Source organism: Dermacentor albipictus, chromosome 3 (assembly GCF_038994185.2).
Source record: "Dermacentor albipictus isolate Rhodes 1998 colony chromosome 3, USDA_Dalb.pri_finalv2, whole genome shotgun sequence".
Classification (NCBI taxonomy): Eukaryota; Metazoa; Arthropoda; class Arachnida; order Ixodida; family Ixodidae; genus Dermacentor; species Dermacentor albipictus.
In genome coordinates, this window is record NC_091823.1 from 27231784 (window position 1) to 27250671 (window position 18888).

Genomic DNA, 18888 nt, shown 5'->3' on the forward strand with positions numbered 1-18888 from the left:
GAATTAAAGAAATGATAAATTAATGGCAGTGAAAGTGGATGAAAAGACGGTTGCAGGTGGGGAATGATCCCACATTTTTGCATTACATGTGCGACGCTCTGTTTTTTTCATCCACTTTCATTGCCATTGATTTATAATTTCTTTAATTAAATTAGTAAGTACATTTAATTTCCCCTATGTTGTCCTTGGTGTCTTTGTTGGCTTCTCGTGAACTATCCAGGATTTTGAATAAACCAAGATCAAACTATCAAGATGTTGCTGTTAGTCCTGGAATTCTCTGCTGCACAGTCAGTGGTTGCACGGAGTGCATCTCGTGATGTCGGCTCATTTTCTGTGTGTTACCTTATAGATAAAGAGGTGACTGCCAGCACTGTCACCTGATTCACCAACCACCTGCTCATGCTGTCAGCATTGCTTCTATCACCATCTAGTTGTGGTTTCATTTGTGAGCAGAAATTTGCCTTGTAGACCTTTCCAATAAGAGCTCCCTGGGGTCGTCATAGTGCCCTCTGAACTGTTACGAACCCATGTGGCCTGCTCAAAAGCATTTCGGAAGCAACAGCATGTGCATTGTGTACTCGAGCTCAATAGTGGATAGAGGAGCTGCTCTCTTTCTCCCAATGGAAAGTCTATAAGCTGTTTTCATCTGGAGTTCACCCTGCCCGCCCTTGCCTGTTGCTTACATGACTCCAGACATTTTAGAACACTGAACATAAATATATGCTACAAGACAGCATACCTTAGCAAATAAATTGTCGGGCGAGATGGTACATGTTCATGAATACAAAAATGCAAGCACGAATTAAAATAAAAATGTCGCAGTTTCGCCCGAAAGGTGATGCAATAATAGTGATAGCAAAGTATTAGACAACTACACAAAGTAAGGTTCATAGTTTTATCAGTGATATAAGTTGCCGCAAACATTCGCTTACTAATTAAATTGCCATGTTTATTCGCATAATGAATTCACTTCTTTTTGTAAAAACATATGCACGAAGTTGGGGGGTGCGTTCATCATGCAAGATCAGGGTGTCTACCAACCGGGAAAACCGGGAAAACCGGGAATTCTCAGGGATTTTGAGTAGTCTGGAAAAACTCAGGGAATTTGTGCTTCTATCAGGGAAAATTAGCTGTAATTTTTTTAGAGGGTCAAAAGTCGCGGTAATGTTGGCTCTAGAAACAGACAGGACTCGTAACGAATCGTCGGCGGCTGGAGGAGTTGCCATTGTACAGTCAACGACCGACTTTCTGGATTCCCGATAACTCGGACGGCTTCGCGGCACCACCACGTACCCCCAAGAGTCAATGTATCGTAACGTCTGAAATTTCAGACGCAAGAACTCTTCGCCGTCCAATTTTCTAAACGTTTTGCGTGATCGCAGGTCCGAGACGGCATTAATGAAAACCACCACCGCTGCTATTTTGATTACCTCGCCGCCTTGAACCGGTGCTCTCGCACGCAGATCCGCTGGCAGCCGTAGCCACCGCTGCGGCAACGCTGGGCCTAGCTGCTTCGACGTTCGCTGTTAAGCTTCTTGTCGTTCGGTGCCGTGTTTCTTCATTTCTCCGCTGACAGCAATAATTTTGTCTTCGAAGCTCGGAAAGCACGACGCATTGCATAATGCTCTTTCCCGAAAGTCTGCTTCGCATCATTACAGTCGTGTAACGCGATGAAGCATAACAAGCGTAGGAAGGGGCAATTGTGGCGGGACACTGTATGTAATAATTTTACACGTGTGCATTCGCCCTCACCTGTCACAGTAGGAGCACCGATATGCCTAATAAGTGCACTGGCAGACATTCAGAGCTTTTTCAGACGTACATGTGTCGATTTTAGCCCTTAAGGGCAGTAAAAGACATGAATTTATTTTTTTGGACTGCCTGATTTTTCGGAAGTTTTCGCGGCCCCTAGGGGGTCCGAAAAATTGGACGTTGACTGTAAATTGACCAAGAGTATTCTTCAAATGGTGCGTGGGGCGAACGCGCGACGAAAGGAGGACGAGAACAGAAAGGATCGACGCACTGAGGAATGAACGGGGAATTAAGCATGCGACCGCTTCTTTGAAGGAGCCTGCGCTCAAAAAACAAATTGTTGGCTGATGCTGAGATGCAGGTGTCCCTCATCCAAACCAAAATAAACTCTTTAAAGCAGTGAAACACAACACTGAGGCGTCTTGCGCGAGCTGAGAGTATGTCAGGACAGTTGCATGACACTGAGCATGCTATCAGTTGATAGAAATAGTTCATATTCGAAAATATTTGCTTCTGTATGCATCTCCTTTTTATTTGTACTAGAGAATGTCCAACTCGATTTGAATTTTTTCGAAGACATTTTATTTGCTGTGCATTTTAATATAACCCCTCCCTTATATTCTTTTTTTAATAACATAAACACTACTCCTTAGTATTCAAATTGGATTAAGTCGGTTTTCTTTAAAATTTCTTTCATACGCTTACTAGAGAGTTACAGCATAGGGCGATATGGTTTCAGCGCGACTTGACATAAAACACAGTTCTGCATCACTCAGGGAATTTTGCAAAAGCACTCAGGGAAAACCTGGAAAACTCAGGGAATTTGGAAATGTCAACTTGGTAGACACCCTGAAGATAAAATTTTGAGCAATTTTTTTTTTCCTCGGCCACTTATAAAAATGCGAACCATCGATTGTGATAGCAAATATGTAGGCAGCTACACGAAGTAATGATAGTAGTTTTATCAGCTGTGTAAGCTTGCAAACCTTCGCTTCAATGCAAACTGAGCGGCAAGAACGCAGCACGCACAAAGGTATGAGCCGCCATCGACTCAGCCCCAACACAGATCGCTTTGAGGATAGGGCACACCATGGCTGCGTAATCCGCATTTGCTGCTGGAGTAATACGCCGCGCCACCCCACCCCAGGTGCCATGCGTGCGACGGAAGATGGCGTGATTCCTTCCCGCTTTACTTCCTTGTACACAGGAGATTGAGGTGCGATGGTCGGTGCAGCTCGGGCGCATTTGTGCAGTATGCAGTTGCCAGAGTACAATGCCACTGCCGCCCCTTTCCTCCGGGGCCTTTTGCGCGACGAAAGATGGCACGTGAGATTGAGCCGGCTTCCCTCGCGCGCTTTCACTCATACCTACATCATGCGACATGCGGCAACAACGGCAAAAATGCACCTGGAATGTCCATATAATGGCTATTGCAATAAACGTAGGAGACGGTACAATTCGGCATTTCACGTGGCATCAGGCGCAATCACACCCGCCGGACGCAATATTAGATGCCGAGTCATACCATGTGTCTCCTTCTTCATGGCAGGAAGTTTAGGGTGCGATCATTATGTGAGAATAAGAAAAGAAAAACACTTCTTGATTGGAAAAGTGGGGAATGCGTTCATTACGCGAGTGCATTCATTATGCAACTAAATACGGTAACAAGTATGGTGTCAAGCATACACAAGCAAACATAAACAGATCTCGCACGTTGACCGCGAACACTTGCAGTCATTGACAACACTGGCATGAAGAGCACAGGCAGAGAGGAGCGAAAACATTGAGCCGCCTCTCGCTTCAACATGTCTGCGAAACCTGAGATTGCACAGCCTCCAGCACTAGGCTTGCGGAAAGGCAGTGCACATGATGCCACCAGCCGTTTTGGATTCTGCAGATTACGTCTGAGATAATGCATGTGGGCTGCGTATGCGCTCAGCCACATGATCAGTCATGCACAGCTGCAGTCAGGTTAAAGAAAGATACATGTGCTCATCTACTAACGAGTGCCCATTGGGGCGGCAGGTGAAACAGCAGCAGTGATGTTACAGTCGAGAAAGTGGCAGAAGCGGTCACGGCAAGACCAGCCATAGACCAGCTAGCCAAGGCTCGGACCTGAAAGTTTTCAAAACTGTTTATTTACTCTAATGCATGTATCTACCAAATGTGTTTGTGCAGTTCATTCTTTCTGCACTGCATGAAGTGTTCGAGTGTAGTGTAGAGGCTGTGGGGACGCTGGAATCTCACTTGTCGCCTGATGTTTTCCCCGTGTGGCTTGCATCTCCTGGCATCTGGCTTGCCCGGATAGCACACATGCAGCGGAGGAAGCCATAGTTGTGCAGTACTACAGGAGATTGTGCAGATGCCAGCGCCACCTGACAGTGTGACTTCAGGTGTGACTTCAGGCACAATTCAGGCGTAACAGGAACTACCTTCCTCCTCTTCGACTTGGGGATGGCGTTGCATGTGGATCGACGTCCCACGATTCTGAGACAGAATGCTAGTCGCCATGGGACCGAGCTAAGGGTGGCTGCACCATTGCCGCATTAGTGTGGACAGGTGGTCGATGGCATGCATTGACATATACATCGCAGTGCTTTGTCATGAACGATTTGGTCCAATCTTATGGTAATAAAACGTGATGACTACAGTGAACTGATTATGTTGCTCACCGGATGCTGCATTTTTTCGCAAAATGCACCAAAAGGTTCTTTTTTACTTCAAAGAATTGCAAATTGTCATTTTGTAGGGGGACTGGCATTCAATGAAACAATGTACGTTTCGGCACTTCCTTGGGGCTTTTTCTGCATGTTTTGCTGAAGTTCCACCACCTTTGCTAAAATTGTTGTGAAACGTAATTATTAGCACATTCTCTGCAGCTCTTGCACTGGTTACAAATCGTCGGCACCTTCGTACAACAAAGTTGAAGTTGCAAATCAAGGTGATGCGCATTTTATGTAATCAATTTATGTGCATACATGTTGGTTTCGTTTCTTCCCTTCTTTTTTTTTTATTTCGCTGCAAAATGGTAACTGTTAATGAGTTCAATTAAACAAGCCAGGCCACTGTGAGTGACATTAGTAGGATAACCAGGTTGCTTCAGATGGAAATATTTTTATCTCAGTAACACTAAAAACAAGTAATTTAAGTACGAAGCTGCTCTTGCAAGGTTACACACAAAGTTGTAATTATTAGAGAGGCTAAAATCATTAGGTTGTTTTATTTCAGCTAATAATGGTTGCTGTTTTCCATCCAGCTAACAACTCCACACTGAAGAGCGAAAAAAAATTATAGTAACCACCTTTCAACTCGGTGATTATGACATTCTGCATCTAGAGAGAACTGTCACACACAATCCTCGCTGATGCCCCATATTTTAGCTTTCCTTTTGTAGCAGCAAGTCGGAACACGAAAGCCCGCAATTAACTTGAGAGGCAAAATAAACTCACCCTCATGGCATCAGAACCACATATTAATCCTTTGATGACGGGACATATAAACATCCAGAAAAATATGTTTATTTTCTATCTAAATATGCAAAACACATTAAGAATAAGCATAATCAATAACAACAAAAATATTTTCCAAAACATTTTTCAGCAATAGGGGGAAAACCCCAGGCAGAAAGCTGGAAGTGGGCTTCACCCCAAGCCACCTAAGGCTTCGTTTTTGATTTGTATAGACAGCTCTCATCATAGGTGAACCATAGGTGCACATTTCATTTGCTTTGCATCACATGCCTGGCACCACTGCAGCTGGATATGTTGCACTGGCCGGTGTCCTTCTCACAATAAAGTGTCGCATGCCAAACTTCTTTCTCGTCCAATGTTCTTGCTCTAAACCAAGAAACGATACTTGCTGCTTGTCATTCAGTGTTGGCTGAAGACATTTAGCCAGAAACTTCGTACTCAGTACTGAAGCTCACAAGAAAAAAATTTTTTTTAAAAATAATTTGCTTGTAGGTAACACTCATCAATAAATGGTTAAAAGAGCATCTCAGGCCTCTGCATTGCCATTAAGCGAGGGTTATGGAATTATTATGACGCTTTTATTGTAATATAAAAGGCATGATGCAATAATGAGTGTTTGCTAACATATTTATTATTATTATTATTATTGTACTGCTGAGCGATATTCACGTCACCTCGTTCATGTTTCGTGGTATTGGAGGTTGTGCAGTGATCAACACGAAAACATGAAAGCTGCTAAAGTGCGGCATTCACGTATTGCTGCCACAACTTGATTTCTTTAAAACGAGCAAAAATGATTTCTTTGGTTTACTCAAAACACAAAGCAACAATAAAATTGGCATGATTGCGGCGAATGAAGAGTGAAGTGGTCGCACATCGCTTGCTGGACATAGACAGTTACTGATATTATACGACACAAAGATGAAAGCGTGACGGTAAATGTTTCTGTACACTGTCAAAAAATGCAGACCAGCATTTATGGCTGTGCTACAACCGTAGAAGAAATGGTCTTTAAAGATCTGCACGCCCTATGCGCATATGTAAACACATAGGGCATAGCAGACGAAATGCGGTGCTATCCACACTATCCATGGTTCAGCCAGTGCCAGCCAGGCGGCAACTCTGCTCGATCTCGCTCTTAATACTAAATCTGTCTAGTGTCAAAGTGACACTTCTCTCCTTGTGGCAGGACATACCCAAGCATGGCTTCCAGGAGGGCATGCATGCCGAGGTGGTGGACCTGATGGAGCCGCGCCTCATCTGCGTTGGTCGCGTGACCAAGGTGGTGGGCAGGCTGCTGCGGGTCCACTTTGACGGCTGGGAGGACAGCTATGACCAGTGGTGTGACTGTGAGAGCCCCGACCTGTTCCCTGTTGGCTGGTGCCAGATGGTCCAATATCCCCTGGAACCACCCAGGCAGACCGGTACTGTGCTTGGGCCTGTTGCCTATGCATTGCGCTACTTGCTTTGAGCTACTCACAATGGTAGCCCGATGGTATGGCGAGGTAGTGGGCTCGATCCATATCGGAGGGCAGCATTTCAATGGGGGTGAAATATGCAAGAACGCTCGTGTACTTAGATTTAGGTGGACGTTAAAGAGGCCCAGTGGTTCAATGTTAATCTCGAGTCCCCCAGTCTGGCGTGCCTCATAATCATGTGGTGGTTTTGACTCTGTAAACCCTTAAATTAAATTTAAAGTACTTTATTTCGAGTTGTGCCATGGCCACTCTCACTCTGCCCTTTGGCCTCCTTTGACTATCAGCATAAGCAAGCAAGGGCCATAGGTTTATTGCAAAAAGCAGCTGAACCTTTGACAAATTATCTCATTGCTCTCTAGTGGTACCATAAAATGCTTAGAATTTTGAAGCACATGTACCAGCTGCCTGTCCAATAAAAATAGGGTGAACTCACTTGCAGTATAAACTCCTCTTCATTCCGACGCCATATTACTTCTTGCTAAAACGCCTAGCTCACTGTCTCCTTCTGCAAGGTGGCCTCAACTAATGTGCTACAACCTGCTAAGATTGCTAGGTACGCAACAAATATAAAAAAACACTGCTCAAGTTCATACACAGCACAGGCCTTACACCAGGCATTATGCCTTCATTCATGTCTTCATTGCAATAAAGAAAAGCAATAACATGGCATTCAGAGATAACTAAGTAAAGCTATGAAAGCACTAGAGAGCAATCAATATTTTAATTGCATATGACCATTAAGAAGAAACTCGCATCTGCTTTGTTTGAAAATAAAAAATTAAGAGGGACCAGCTGTTCCTTCTTATTTTTTTTTTTTTTTAAGGCAAGTATATTCGTGTGCTGAACTTTCAGTTCTTTCATCGTAAAATTAAATAATGGTCAGGTGAGGTCAGGCTAGACAAATAAATTTGCATTTATCTCATCTTGCAGATGATTCTTTATGTAAGTTTTAATTGAGGGGAGAGAATAAAAAAAATAAAAGTGTAAGTGAAAATTTTTTCAACACAAGGCAAAATTTACAATCCTGCTGCATACTTGCTTAGTGTAACATGTTGCTGGATTGGTACATACATAACTTGCAACAGTGGCTACAGTTTGTTCACAATTTCTTTTTATTTAATTTGAATCTAATCAGTATGGCAAGTTGCTTCATGCAGTTCATAAACACATAACTGTGTGGTTTATAAATTATTGGTTAAAGCTGTTGGCCATGAAGGTGTTCAAATTCAGCAACCTGTAGGTTTTCTTGTAAATGGGTGCATCAATAAAAAAAAAACAAAAAAACAGGGCAGTTATTTTACTGTGAATGATTCCAACTTTGTATCAGGCAGCATTTCCAATGCCATGCCTCGTGTGATGTGTGTTTATCTTGTTCTATTTCTTCCCAGATACCAGCTTTCTCAAGAAGAAGAAAAAGTACCAGAGCTACAAGGGCCCTCGCAGAAGTGAGTTTCGAACTCAAGAACCGACCCAAAGTTAGTCAAGCAAGCATTTTCATCCATAACGCAGACTAACGACACCAACTACCATCATATGCACAGCATGTTCCTCCTTTTTGTTGTCTGTTCATTTCTCGGCTCTCGCTCCATTAATTTTTGCCTTACTTGGATTAACAGTTCTGCAGTCAAGCCTCATTACAACAGGTGTTTGCTACTACAACAGTTACCTCACTTTAACAGTCGCTTCACTAGACCGAACCTTGGTATCTACTTTTGTAGTTCCTTATCGCCGCACTCATCATTGCCCTTAAACCAGCATTATAAGCACTAAGCCACTCAATCGAAACTTACTTTTCATCAAAAAGAAGATACAATTGCACCAGCGGTGCTAATTGGCTTTTTTTTTTCATGCTGCTATGAGTGTTACTCTTGCAGCTACAGCATTCTTCCTCTTCAGACTAGGATATTCTACATAGCCAAATACCCATCGCGGTAACTCAGTGGCCGTGGCGTTGCGCTGCCGTGCACAAGGTCACAGCTACGATTTTTGGTGGTCGTAGTGGCATTCTAATGATGGAGGAAGTAAAAAACACCCTATTTCTTGGGTTTAGGTGCCGCGTTAAGAAACCTCAGCTAGTCAAAATAAACCTGGACCCCATTATGGCACCTTTTATGGCAGGTGTGTTGCTTTGGAATGTTAAACCCCACAACTTGATTTTATTTGCTTAATTCGGTGTTGCACAGCTAAAGATAGCTCTCAAGCTTGAGATCAAAATGTAAAAATGCTCATGCGCTCAGATTCAGCAGCGTACTGAAGAACTACGCCATTGGACCTTGTGATAATGAAGTCGTATCCAATGCGAAAATACTTTCATTGTATCTGATATTCATTAAAAACATACATTGGTGACATCCTAATATAGGCGAGAGACATCTTAGATATTCTTCAATGTAGTATTCGTGTTCGTTATATCGCAGTTCAATTGTATATAGTAAGCTATGATGGAACTTGTTGTAATGGGCTTTCACTGTATTTCTTTCTTTTGCATGCTGTGTGTGCAGCTGTTTCTTGAAATTGTGCAGCAAGAATGCCTTAAAAAGGCAAAACAAAAATTTGAATATGAAACTGTGATTCTATAGAATAAGAGGAGTCTTCAAGCAAAACAAAAATTACATATAATGTGCACATATAATTGCCACAGTTTTCCTCAGCCAGACAATACTGTATTTGCACAAATATGACACTACTTTGTCTCTAACTTCTGGCCTAAACTTTCATGTTATACTTAAAGCTGTGCCACAAACATGGCCCCACTTTTTTTTTCTTCATATTATTGTGTATGAGCCATGAAAGAAAGGCAGCTTTAGTAATAGCAGAATGCAGAAGTTTTACACACTTGTAACAAGGATACATGAGCATGAAATTGAACATGGACAAAAAAGCAGGCCGTTTGAGTGCTCACATAAAGCTAGTTCATTTCATTTCTTTGTATGTGTGTGTGTGGGGGGGGGGAGGGAGGGGGTCAGCACTTCATTATGAAATCAAATCCCATTACCGTAACCTTGATAGGACCGACAGTATTGATTGAATAATATGGCGAGTCAAATTAAAAGCACAGGTAGAAAAAAACCTCCTAACGTGCTTCTGGCTTAATTTGTCAATATTTGCTGAATTCTAACATGGCACCGAGTTTTTATGGATCCAAAGTAGAAAGCAGTGGGCACTCAAATCGAATGCGTACCTGATTTTATAACACAAGATGTGTAGCATACCTCCAATTCTGGCAGTCAGAAATAAGATGTACACTTTATCTTCACTAGCAGAATTTACTTACGCTTAATCTTCATCATTGTTAATCTTGGACAGCTCTTTATTGCTGTCTATAGACCACTACATGCAGTCCTTATCGCGCTAAATCGCATTTGATATTCAACATTCTGTAACCACTTCACTACAGTAGCAAACAGGATGGTGTCTCACACCTAGACTAATGATTCTACCAGTTTGCCTTGCGATGCATGCAAGTCTTCAGATAGCCGAAAGCGTGTGCGACTCTGTTCCCAGTAGCTTTACGAGTAAATAAAGTATCTTGTCAGTAAGCTTTCGTAATCAAAGCATGAAAGTGGTACGTTATCATCACCACCTTATGTAAAAGCTTTTGTGGCCTCTTGTGATGATTGTGCTGATGACAGCGATGGTACCTTGTTGCTGGTGCTGTGAGCACTGTTTCTATTTCGTATCCAATCCTAACGAGCAGGCAATTTTCGAACCAATGTCCTTGCAAAAATGGCTCCCACTAATCACGTAAATACTGTAGTAATTCATTTTGAGCTGTTATTTTCACCTCGAAATCTGTCACTGGCATGCTGGAAATCTGTTTTCAGCGAGAAATAGTGTTTCTTCGACACATTTACTGTCTCCTAGCACTGCCAAGTAGATGCTGCAGTCGTTGGGGTCACAATTGGGGTCAGGCACTTGGGTGCTGACCAAGCCAAGTCCAAATTATCTGATGAGGGCGAAATTCAGTCTCAAAATAAAGAAATCTTTCCCCATAGAACTGCACATGCACCTACCGGGGGCATCAGTCCAAATTGAATTAACTGAAAATGTAATTAATGGGAGTCAAACAAACGAAAGTCTGTGCATCACAAAGCCATTCAGACATGCAAGGAAGGGTATGGTCATCCCTTTATGATATGCAACCTAAAGAAACCTACGAATCAATTGGAATTCCATCTTTGTGAACAGATGTATTGCTGGTATATCATGAACCATTTCATCAAACTTGAAATGCTTTAAGAAGTTCCTGTGCTGCCATGTCCCTACTTCTCCAGAGCATTTTGATTTTGTTTACTCCAATCAATTCTGTTTTCATTGCTTAAATTTGCACGGTCTTCTTGTTATCAACGGTAGGCCTTGTATGCCGTTATGTTGGCATAACGTAGTAAATGCGGTGTTAAAATCCTTGACTTCATCAAGTTGCACTGCTTATTATTTATTTATTTATTTGTTGGTACTGTAGCCGAGGCCCACTATAAGGGTTTATAAGGGTATAACAGAACATACAACATAATGGCACGAAGGTTTATGCATAAGCTACAAAATGTGCATAAATACGAAACCAGTATTGGTTAAACAAAACATGTGAAAATATGCTGAAACTGCAAAACTATATTTCAGTTATTAAGAAAAGATGAAAACACAGGTAATGAATATACTAACACAACATTCTTGCTAAGATAATTCCAGTGCCTCACTGTTCACAGAAAAAAATACTCAATTAAGGCAGTGATTATAGGAGTAAAAAGGCGTTATTATTATTTTTATTTTTTTTTATGAGCACCATGCAGACGTGCACTGCCAAAACTTTTCGGTGCATTGTGCCTGTTCTTCTTAAGCATTTGGCTGTGGCTTATCCAATGCCGGGTCACATTTTAAACATCTAATTTTTGAGACCTTGAAAAACCCGTCCCTGTGTTATACTGGTGCTTGTGTTGTATCTCTGCAAATACAGTATTGTCGTATAGCATTAAGAGTATTTTAAGTTTGAATAGGTAGTAATTCCTGCTACTCTGCAATTGTATCCTAGTTTTCAGAAATTAGCATTTTCCACCTTGAAACTGGTGTGCAAGTGAATATAGCATAACGTTTGTTTCTAATAGCCGCCATGACCTTGTCACCAGGACATACTCTTATGAAAATTTGTGACAACACGTGTTCCAAAATTAACTATTCATTAAAATTTTGTTTTACAGTGACTTTTTTGTTTTTAGTTAGAGGGTTAATGTTTTTCAAGTTAACCTAATGTAGCACTAGTGGGTCTGACTGAGCATGTTAAGCCAAGCAGGATTAGAGATCTTGTGTAGTGAATTTTAAACAGCGGGGGGGGGGGTTGCACTGTAAAAATAAAGCAATCTGCACCGAGCTCATCAACAGTTGCAGAAACACGTGTGCATCTTATCTCTGGATATCCTTGGCATAAAATTTGCTGTGCCTTTGTATCACATTGAAGAGATTCTGTAATGGTTATTGTGACAGCAGACCTTCATACTATGGGCCTAGACCTCTGCCACAGGTGCAAAGTATTTTTCCCCTGTCTCACTGCAGATGGCCACTGAACGCATGACCCAATGGTCGAGTAACTGTAGACGTACATGTGAAACATTTCTTATTTTGTCATCAGGAAAAGTTGGCTGTATACAAGTGCAAACCGGTAGGACAAAAGGCATGCCAGGTTGAGTACTTATATAGCCTTGTTCCATTATTTATGCCTGGAAGCAGCTGTGTTTGAAAACAGCGACACTTAGTTTGAAATGTTGTTATCTCTTCATGTTGATGTGACCACCCCACACCACACCTTTTCTTCATTTGCACAGTGAGTGGACATGGACAAAAATTGGAAGGCTGGCTGCACTGAGACAGTTATGCATTGTGCGCAAGTGCATCATTGCTCTAAAGCATTGGCGGGCTGCCGGGATGTGGCATGGCATGTAAATAGAGCTTTGTGCACTTTTATCACCGAGAAGCTGTGCTTAGTGCACCAGGCACAATCTCTGCAGGAATTTACTCTGTCATTGAAGTCACTTGGCGTAATAAATTTTTTTTTCTAAATTTGTTCCTGTGAGCTTAACAGCTGTTTGCCTCGAAAAGCTGCGAGCACTGAAACATAGCTGCACCTTTCCCTCGTGGCATGGTGTTCAGGCGGGAATGCATTCATGGTGTCGGTGCTTGTGCTTTCTCTTGCGCCTGGTGCTGTGGCAGAAGGTTGAACTGAATGCTTGTTTGCTGGGTGCACATTAGCAAGGCTGTATGACCAGTGTGTGCATGACTTGGAGGGCTTCTACTTTGAGGGCTTCTGCCTGCCCCGCATTGTGCAGCTTTCCTCTTCCCCAATCATGCACATTCGTTTGAGGAGCGCGGTTCATTTTTGCCCGCCACTTTGCTGACCTCTGTGACAAACCGCCCCCATGCAGAAAAGAAGATGCGCTTCATGCCTGGAAGCCGCAAGAGTGGGGGAACCATCAAAGGTGGATCTCCCGGTGATGATCTCTATGGCGACGACGACGTCCACGTCAAAGCTGATATTGATGACATGGGTGAGATGATAGTGCAGTAGACAGTCCTAATAGGGCATCTTCTATGTCTTTCAGCTGCTCAGTTTTGTTTTCATATACAGCTTTTATCAGTATGAAAGTGCCTGCTAAAATAAAAGAGAGAAAAAGACATTAGTTCATAAATGGAGACAACATATTGGTTTTATGTAGACTGCTAATGCCAGTCTTGGGGTCATGTGCTGCAGAAAGAAATCATGTTTGCTGTGAGGACTGAAGTGGATAAACAGAGCTGCATGAAATTTACAAAGAAGGTCCCTACTGAACACCACTTTGTAAGGCTAACAAAAGCTGCAAGGTTTATCCTTCACTTGCTTTGGAAAGTGGCTTTATTATTCTGTATCGACGGGTGGCTAGCTGTCCATGAGCAGGCGCTGCTAAATCCTGTGGTATCATAAGAGGCTGGCAGAGAAATTTCAAGGTAGTGTTGCCACCGGTCTTAACTTTCTTGGGCCACTTCTGGCTCATCAAGCGTCAAGCAAAACTGGTCATGCTCACAGTAAGACTGGCATACCTTGTGCAACAGAAGCATAATCTGCCATTCTTGCTTGACTTCACACATTTTTTTATAGTGTACCTTTAAGTTTGTTTTCGTGTTCTTTCAACAGCCTTGTCCTCTCCCTCAGTTAGTGGTTGTTAATGGAACTGTACATTAGGCCGTGTCCAGCAGTGCCATGTGTGTTTTGCAGTCACGTCGTCATCTGATGCAAGTGCCCTGAACCGCTCGGACACCAGTATCGGTGTCAGCCCACAGTCCGCTGCAGCCATGAGGTGAGCTGGCCCTGGGCAGCCCTGGGTGTATTGCGTGGCATCTGCAGCCATGTGGGACTCGGAAATGAGTAACCTTTCTATCCTTAACAGTACGCTCCGAAAATGTTCCACGAAGGCAGCCATTAAAAAAATAAAGCTGAGCAAACAGTTATGAAACAAAACAGAAGGCTACAAGTCTTTCAAATGTTATCTAAGAATCTTATGCATTCTAATGCATATGTTGGAGAGTCTATAGCACTGGACAAGCAAAAACCCTCTTCTTAACCATGAAAGAGGTGGAAATGTCTGTGTATTTACATATTGTCTGTATGCATATTTGCACATGTTATGTTATGTGCATATTTATAAAAAAGAAGGTGGATTGACTATCTGGTTTAGCCATCCACAAGCTGGAAGGTGCAATCTGAGAGTCTTATGGGCAGCTAAAATCAGATAAAAGGGCATATTATATGGCAGCTGGTAGCAGGGCAAGGATGCAGCACTGCATCATAGCCTGGTATAACAGGGACTGTGTCTGGTTGCTGGTGTTCTGCGCCATGCAGATTTATGAATATCAAAGATGGTGCACGATAGAGAAGTCTCCAGTCTACTGTGCCTAGCTACTTTACGGTTCAGTGTGGCAAGTGTGGTGCATTGAGAAACATGCTACCATGTCAGTACTGCAGTGGTCATAACAATGCAGAGGTTGTGTTCAATGCTAATTGAAAAGTTCACCAAATGCTCCCTTTCGCTATGTAAGCATATACTATTAGCTTGGTTTTGCAGATGTGTACAGTAGAAGCTCACTTGTGCTTAGTGCTAGAGCATTTGCTGTGAAACAATTGTACAAAAAATATAGTGTGTGCTAAGGAATACAGGTGTTTAAAATTGATTTAGAGAGACAAAATACATTGAGCGACGAAGCTTTCCTCCGTGATGTGCTCATCTCTACAGCTTATCTGTATTCTTTTTTTCCCCTCTTGACAAGGATAGGGTCAGGCATGCATATTCACCGATTCGTATTCTTTTCGGGCAGGACCAACTTTTGCTTAAGAGGCCTAAAATGTTTTTGTTTATTGACGAGACACAAAAAAGACACAAACCAGAAGGTGGAGATTGTGACCATACTTGTATATTGTAAGAATGTTCACGTTCAGTACTTGCATCATTCTTCGTTTTATGTGTAAACAGGAGCACAGAAAACAGGCCTACAGTGTGGATTTTGACTGTTGAATGTCAGTAATAATAATAATAATAATAATAATAATAATAGTAGTAGTAGTAGTAGTAGTAGTAGTAGTAGTAGTAGTAGTAGTAGTAGTAGTAGTAGTAGTAGTAGTAGTAGTAGTGAATACTCAGCTATTTCAGATTGTGTTACAGGACAAGGTGCTAGGGTTGAGTTTTTGATTTAGTGCCCTTGCTTTACTAAAGCGAACCTCGTTGGCAGAAGCTTTTTGGATCTAGTGAACCACATCCAAAATCATCATGTCCAAAATTTCAGGCACTAATGGTCAGGACAGCACCGGCAAATAAAAGAAATATGTAAACATTGAGTCAGCAGTATCTGCTCACCTCTGTTGTTTGACACTTTGCCAAGCAAAAATAAGAAAAAGAAAAAAACACCTTTCCAGAGCTTAGAAGCCACTCATTCTTCTTGTGAGGTCAAAATTGCACATTTGATTTTTGACCACTTTAACTACCAGAACTGAAGAAACAGCTGAACACGAAATATGGTGAATGCTAAGGAATACAAGGTGTTTAACAGTGTTTAAAATTACTTTAGGGAGCAATGAAGAAAGATGGAGAAAAAAGAAAGCATTGAGCAACAAAGCGCTCCACCATGACGTGCTCTACAGCCCACCTGCATTCTATCTCTTCTTTTTTTTTTTCCTCAGGACAAGGACAGGGTCAGACACACATCTTCACCAATTCATGTTCTGTTTAATGCTTGGAACTACCGCTAGGAACACGTGACGTGGTTCTTCCGCACCACAGGTGAAGGCAGTGCATAGGAGCGGTTGTTTCTTAACCATCTGTACAGGCCGTTGGAAGTAGGCGAGGAAGTGGAAGAGGAACGAGTGCAGACACGAGGTGGCCTTGGGCTGAGCGTGTCCCTGAGCAGCTTGCACCCACGGCGCTGGGGTGTGGCACACGTGGCCCGCTTCCTGCGGCTCAATGACTGCGCTGCCTACTGCCAGGGCTTCTGTCGGCAGGTGCGGCCTCTGTCGATGGCGGCCCGCGCAAATAATGGGCTCCTTGGTGCTCTGGCGCTGCGCATACTGAGACAGTTGCGAGAATTTCTGCTAGCCAGCAATTTTTGGTGTTGTAGGCGTAGGCCGAAGGTAATTGGCATAGTACAGTATTTTGCCCCAACTGACTTATTGATTCTGCAAAGTATCTGATTGCTTCTCCCATTGATCATCATGCGTATACTAGTGACGCAAAACTGTCAATAGTTGATTCACTATGAACTATCAATAATACTATCGGCATTGCACTATCGATAAATTATGTATAATCGTGCGACATACCACACATAAACACTGCAATGTAAACTTGGAGGGGCTTCCCTATTCCCCATTACAGTAAAACCTTGTTAAACTGTACCCGCTTAAGCAGTAGTTTTGTGTTAAAAGTAGTAAAGTCAAATCCCCAGCTCAGCGGCCATTGAACATAATGCGTTTTGTATCCGCATGAACCGTACCAGCTTATTGCGTACGTATTGCTTAACACGTAGTGTTTGCAATCATAGTGGTAGGTTGGCCAGGCAGAAGAACGAGCCTCAGAGATCAGAACGGCCTCCAAGCACAAACGCAGAGGGCGCTTGGAAGGATGAAGCTCATTGCCGAGCCAGAGACTGTTGTGCCTGGCTAGTGGTGGCCTGTGTTGTGGCGACATGCAAGCTAGGGCAAAAACTTGGTGCTCAGGATAAAAGAAAAATTGGACATTGTTTGTGCTATCGAACGTGGCACGAAATCGGCACTGGTATGGGAGAGGAATCTACCGTTGACTATAGTGCGTGGGATTTGGAATGTGAAGGAGATGTTCAACAGTGCTGCTGGAACCATGAAAACATGTCAGCTACGAGGTTCAACTTTTCGAGGTTCGACTTTTCGCCATTGTTGCCTCTGTTTTTGCCGATGTGTCGCTTAATGACAGTGATGAGGACAACACGGAAAGCAGCAGCACAGGCGATTCAGGCCCGACAGTGGCAGAACCTGCACGTTTTGTCAGCCTCATGCGGGTGTTTACTGAGAAAAGGGGGCTGGCAGAAAAGCTGACTCACAGCTTAAGGGAGCTTGAAGTAGTAGTAGTAGATTTTAATGAACAGAAAGGAGGAGAGGTCGGCCTGGAGAGCGTGTCTCTAGCCTGCTACTCCTCACTGGAGAAAGGGAAAGTGGGAAATACAGGGAAAGGTAGGTGGCGGGTGATTATGTTATGGTACAATGAGATACTATATACACGTTGTCCAATATGCGGGTGCGCACTGAAGACGCATACACGTAAGGGTAATCTTGTCCATACAAAAAGTAATAGTGTCCGAAAGAGTTATTGCACAAACACATTTCGTACTGACTGCTTGAAGCCACTGTCATTGCTGCTAGGCTGCCACGGCATCAAACGAAAATAAGACTTTTGTCGTACGAAATGAATAAATACTGCATGTTTTTTGCCCTTTCATCATACTCTCTACGAGTTCCGCTTTTGACGGGTAAGTGGGCGATTTCACACTATTTCGGTTAAGCAGTACTACCGTTTAGTACATACTTTTTCCAAGGTCCGAACAACTACAGTTTAATGAGATTTCACTGTACATGAACTGAGTGTTACTGATAGTTGGTTATTGCAATATTGTTGGTAATATCACTAGCTGAGAATTACACAACTATCAGTAGGACTGTCTATAGTTTCATATTGAAATATTGTAATACAGTTCATGCCTGTCTGTATTATTAATGTAATTAATTCCACTTTTGATGGACTCTACTATTGACGAACTATTGTCCACAACAGACAAAGTTTTGGGCAATTTTTTAGATGAGGCATATATGTACAGCATACTTTGCTGCAGTGCACTACGCACAACTTTTTCTGGCCACATACAGAATGGACAGTGCGCCAACCCGCTAATGCATTTGTACAATTACCGCGTAAATTGCTTTTTATTTATTTATTTATTTTACTTTAAAGTATTTCTTGCTTTTGTGACTGTCTTCAGATTCCAATAACGAAACAGTTTACAGCGGTATGTGACGGTCCGTCTTTTCAGAACATGTCACAGACCTATTTTTAAATAGAATGGACTTAGGATATAGTGGAGATATCTTGCTGAATTATAATAGCCCATTTTAATGGAAAATCAGTTCTGCAGAAGCCTGCAAGGTCAAGGAAGGTTGAAGAAAGGGAAAAATTGTCATTCACCCAGATTGCCACAGCAATCTGCAAAGGAAACCTATAAAGGTATCTCGGGAAGCTTTGCAATTCAAGAACAAAATTGTCCTGGTCTGGGGATCAATTCCCGCTGGACACCTGTCGACTGTACTGTCAGTAGTGCTATCAATACTCAATATTTACGCTATCATTAGTCAATGTACCAATAGTTTTGCCTCACTTGAATATACACTTATAACGGCAGTGAAAAGCATCGTCTGAGATTGCCATCATCTTGAAGTGCTAACACAAAAATAATGTGCCAGTGTTGTCAGTGTGTAGGTTAAAAAAAAAAATTGACACAAAGGGCACATTTGGCATTCCAACAAGTTTAAAATTGACATCGCTTTTCGCTGACATCTTGCTGACATCCTGGAAGTTATAAGATGACAGTGTTGCGTGGCTGACACTGATATAGTACTATAGGTACGAAAAGAAAACTTAATGTAACTCCTT

General features: G+C 42.4%; 1 protein-coding gene across 4 annotated transcripts in view; it reads left to right on the forward strand.

Moving 5' to 3' along the window:
* Positions 1 to 18888, forward strand: part of LOC139057326 (MBT domain-containing protein 1-like) — a 47258-nt gene that overhangs the window by 21958 nt on the left and 6412 nt on the right. For 2 of the 4 annotated variants that reach the window (XM_070535283.1, XM_070535282.1), the window contains 5 exons: positions 6412 to 6646; positions 8089 to 8175; positions 13114 to 13236; positions 13941 to 14022; positions 16043 to 16214. In XM_070535283.1, coding sequence (XP_070391384.1) covers positions 6412 to 6646; positions 8089 to 8175; positions 13114 to 13236; positions 13941 to 14022; positions 16043 to 16214 — 699 coding nt within the window. The remainder of the gene's footprint in view (positions 1 to 6411; positions 6647 to 8088; positions 8176 to 13113; positions 13237 to 13940; positions 14023 to 16042; positions 16215 to 18888) is intronic. The other 2 variants (XM_070535284.1, XM_070535285.1) reach the window with 2 other exon arrangements.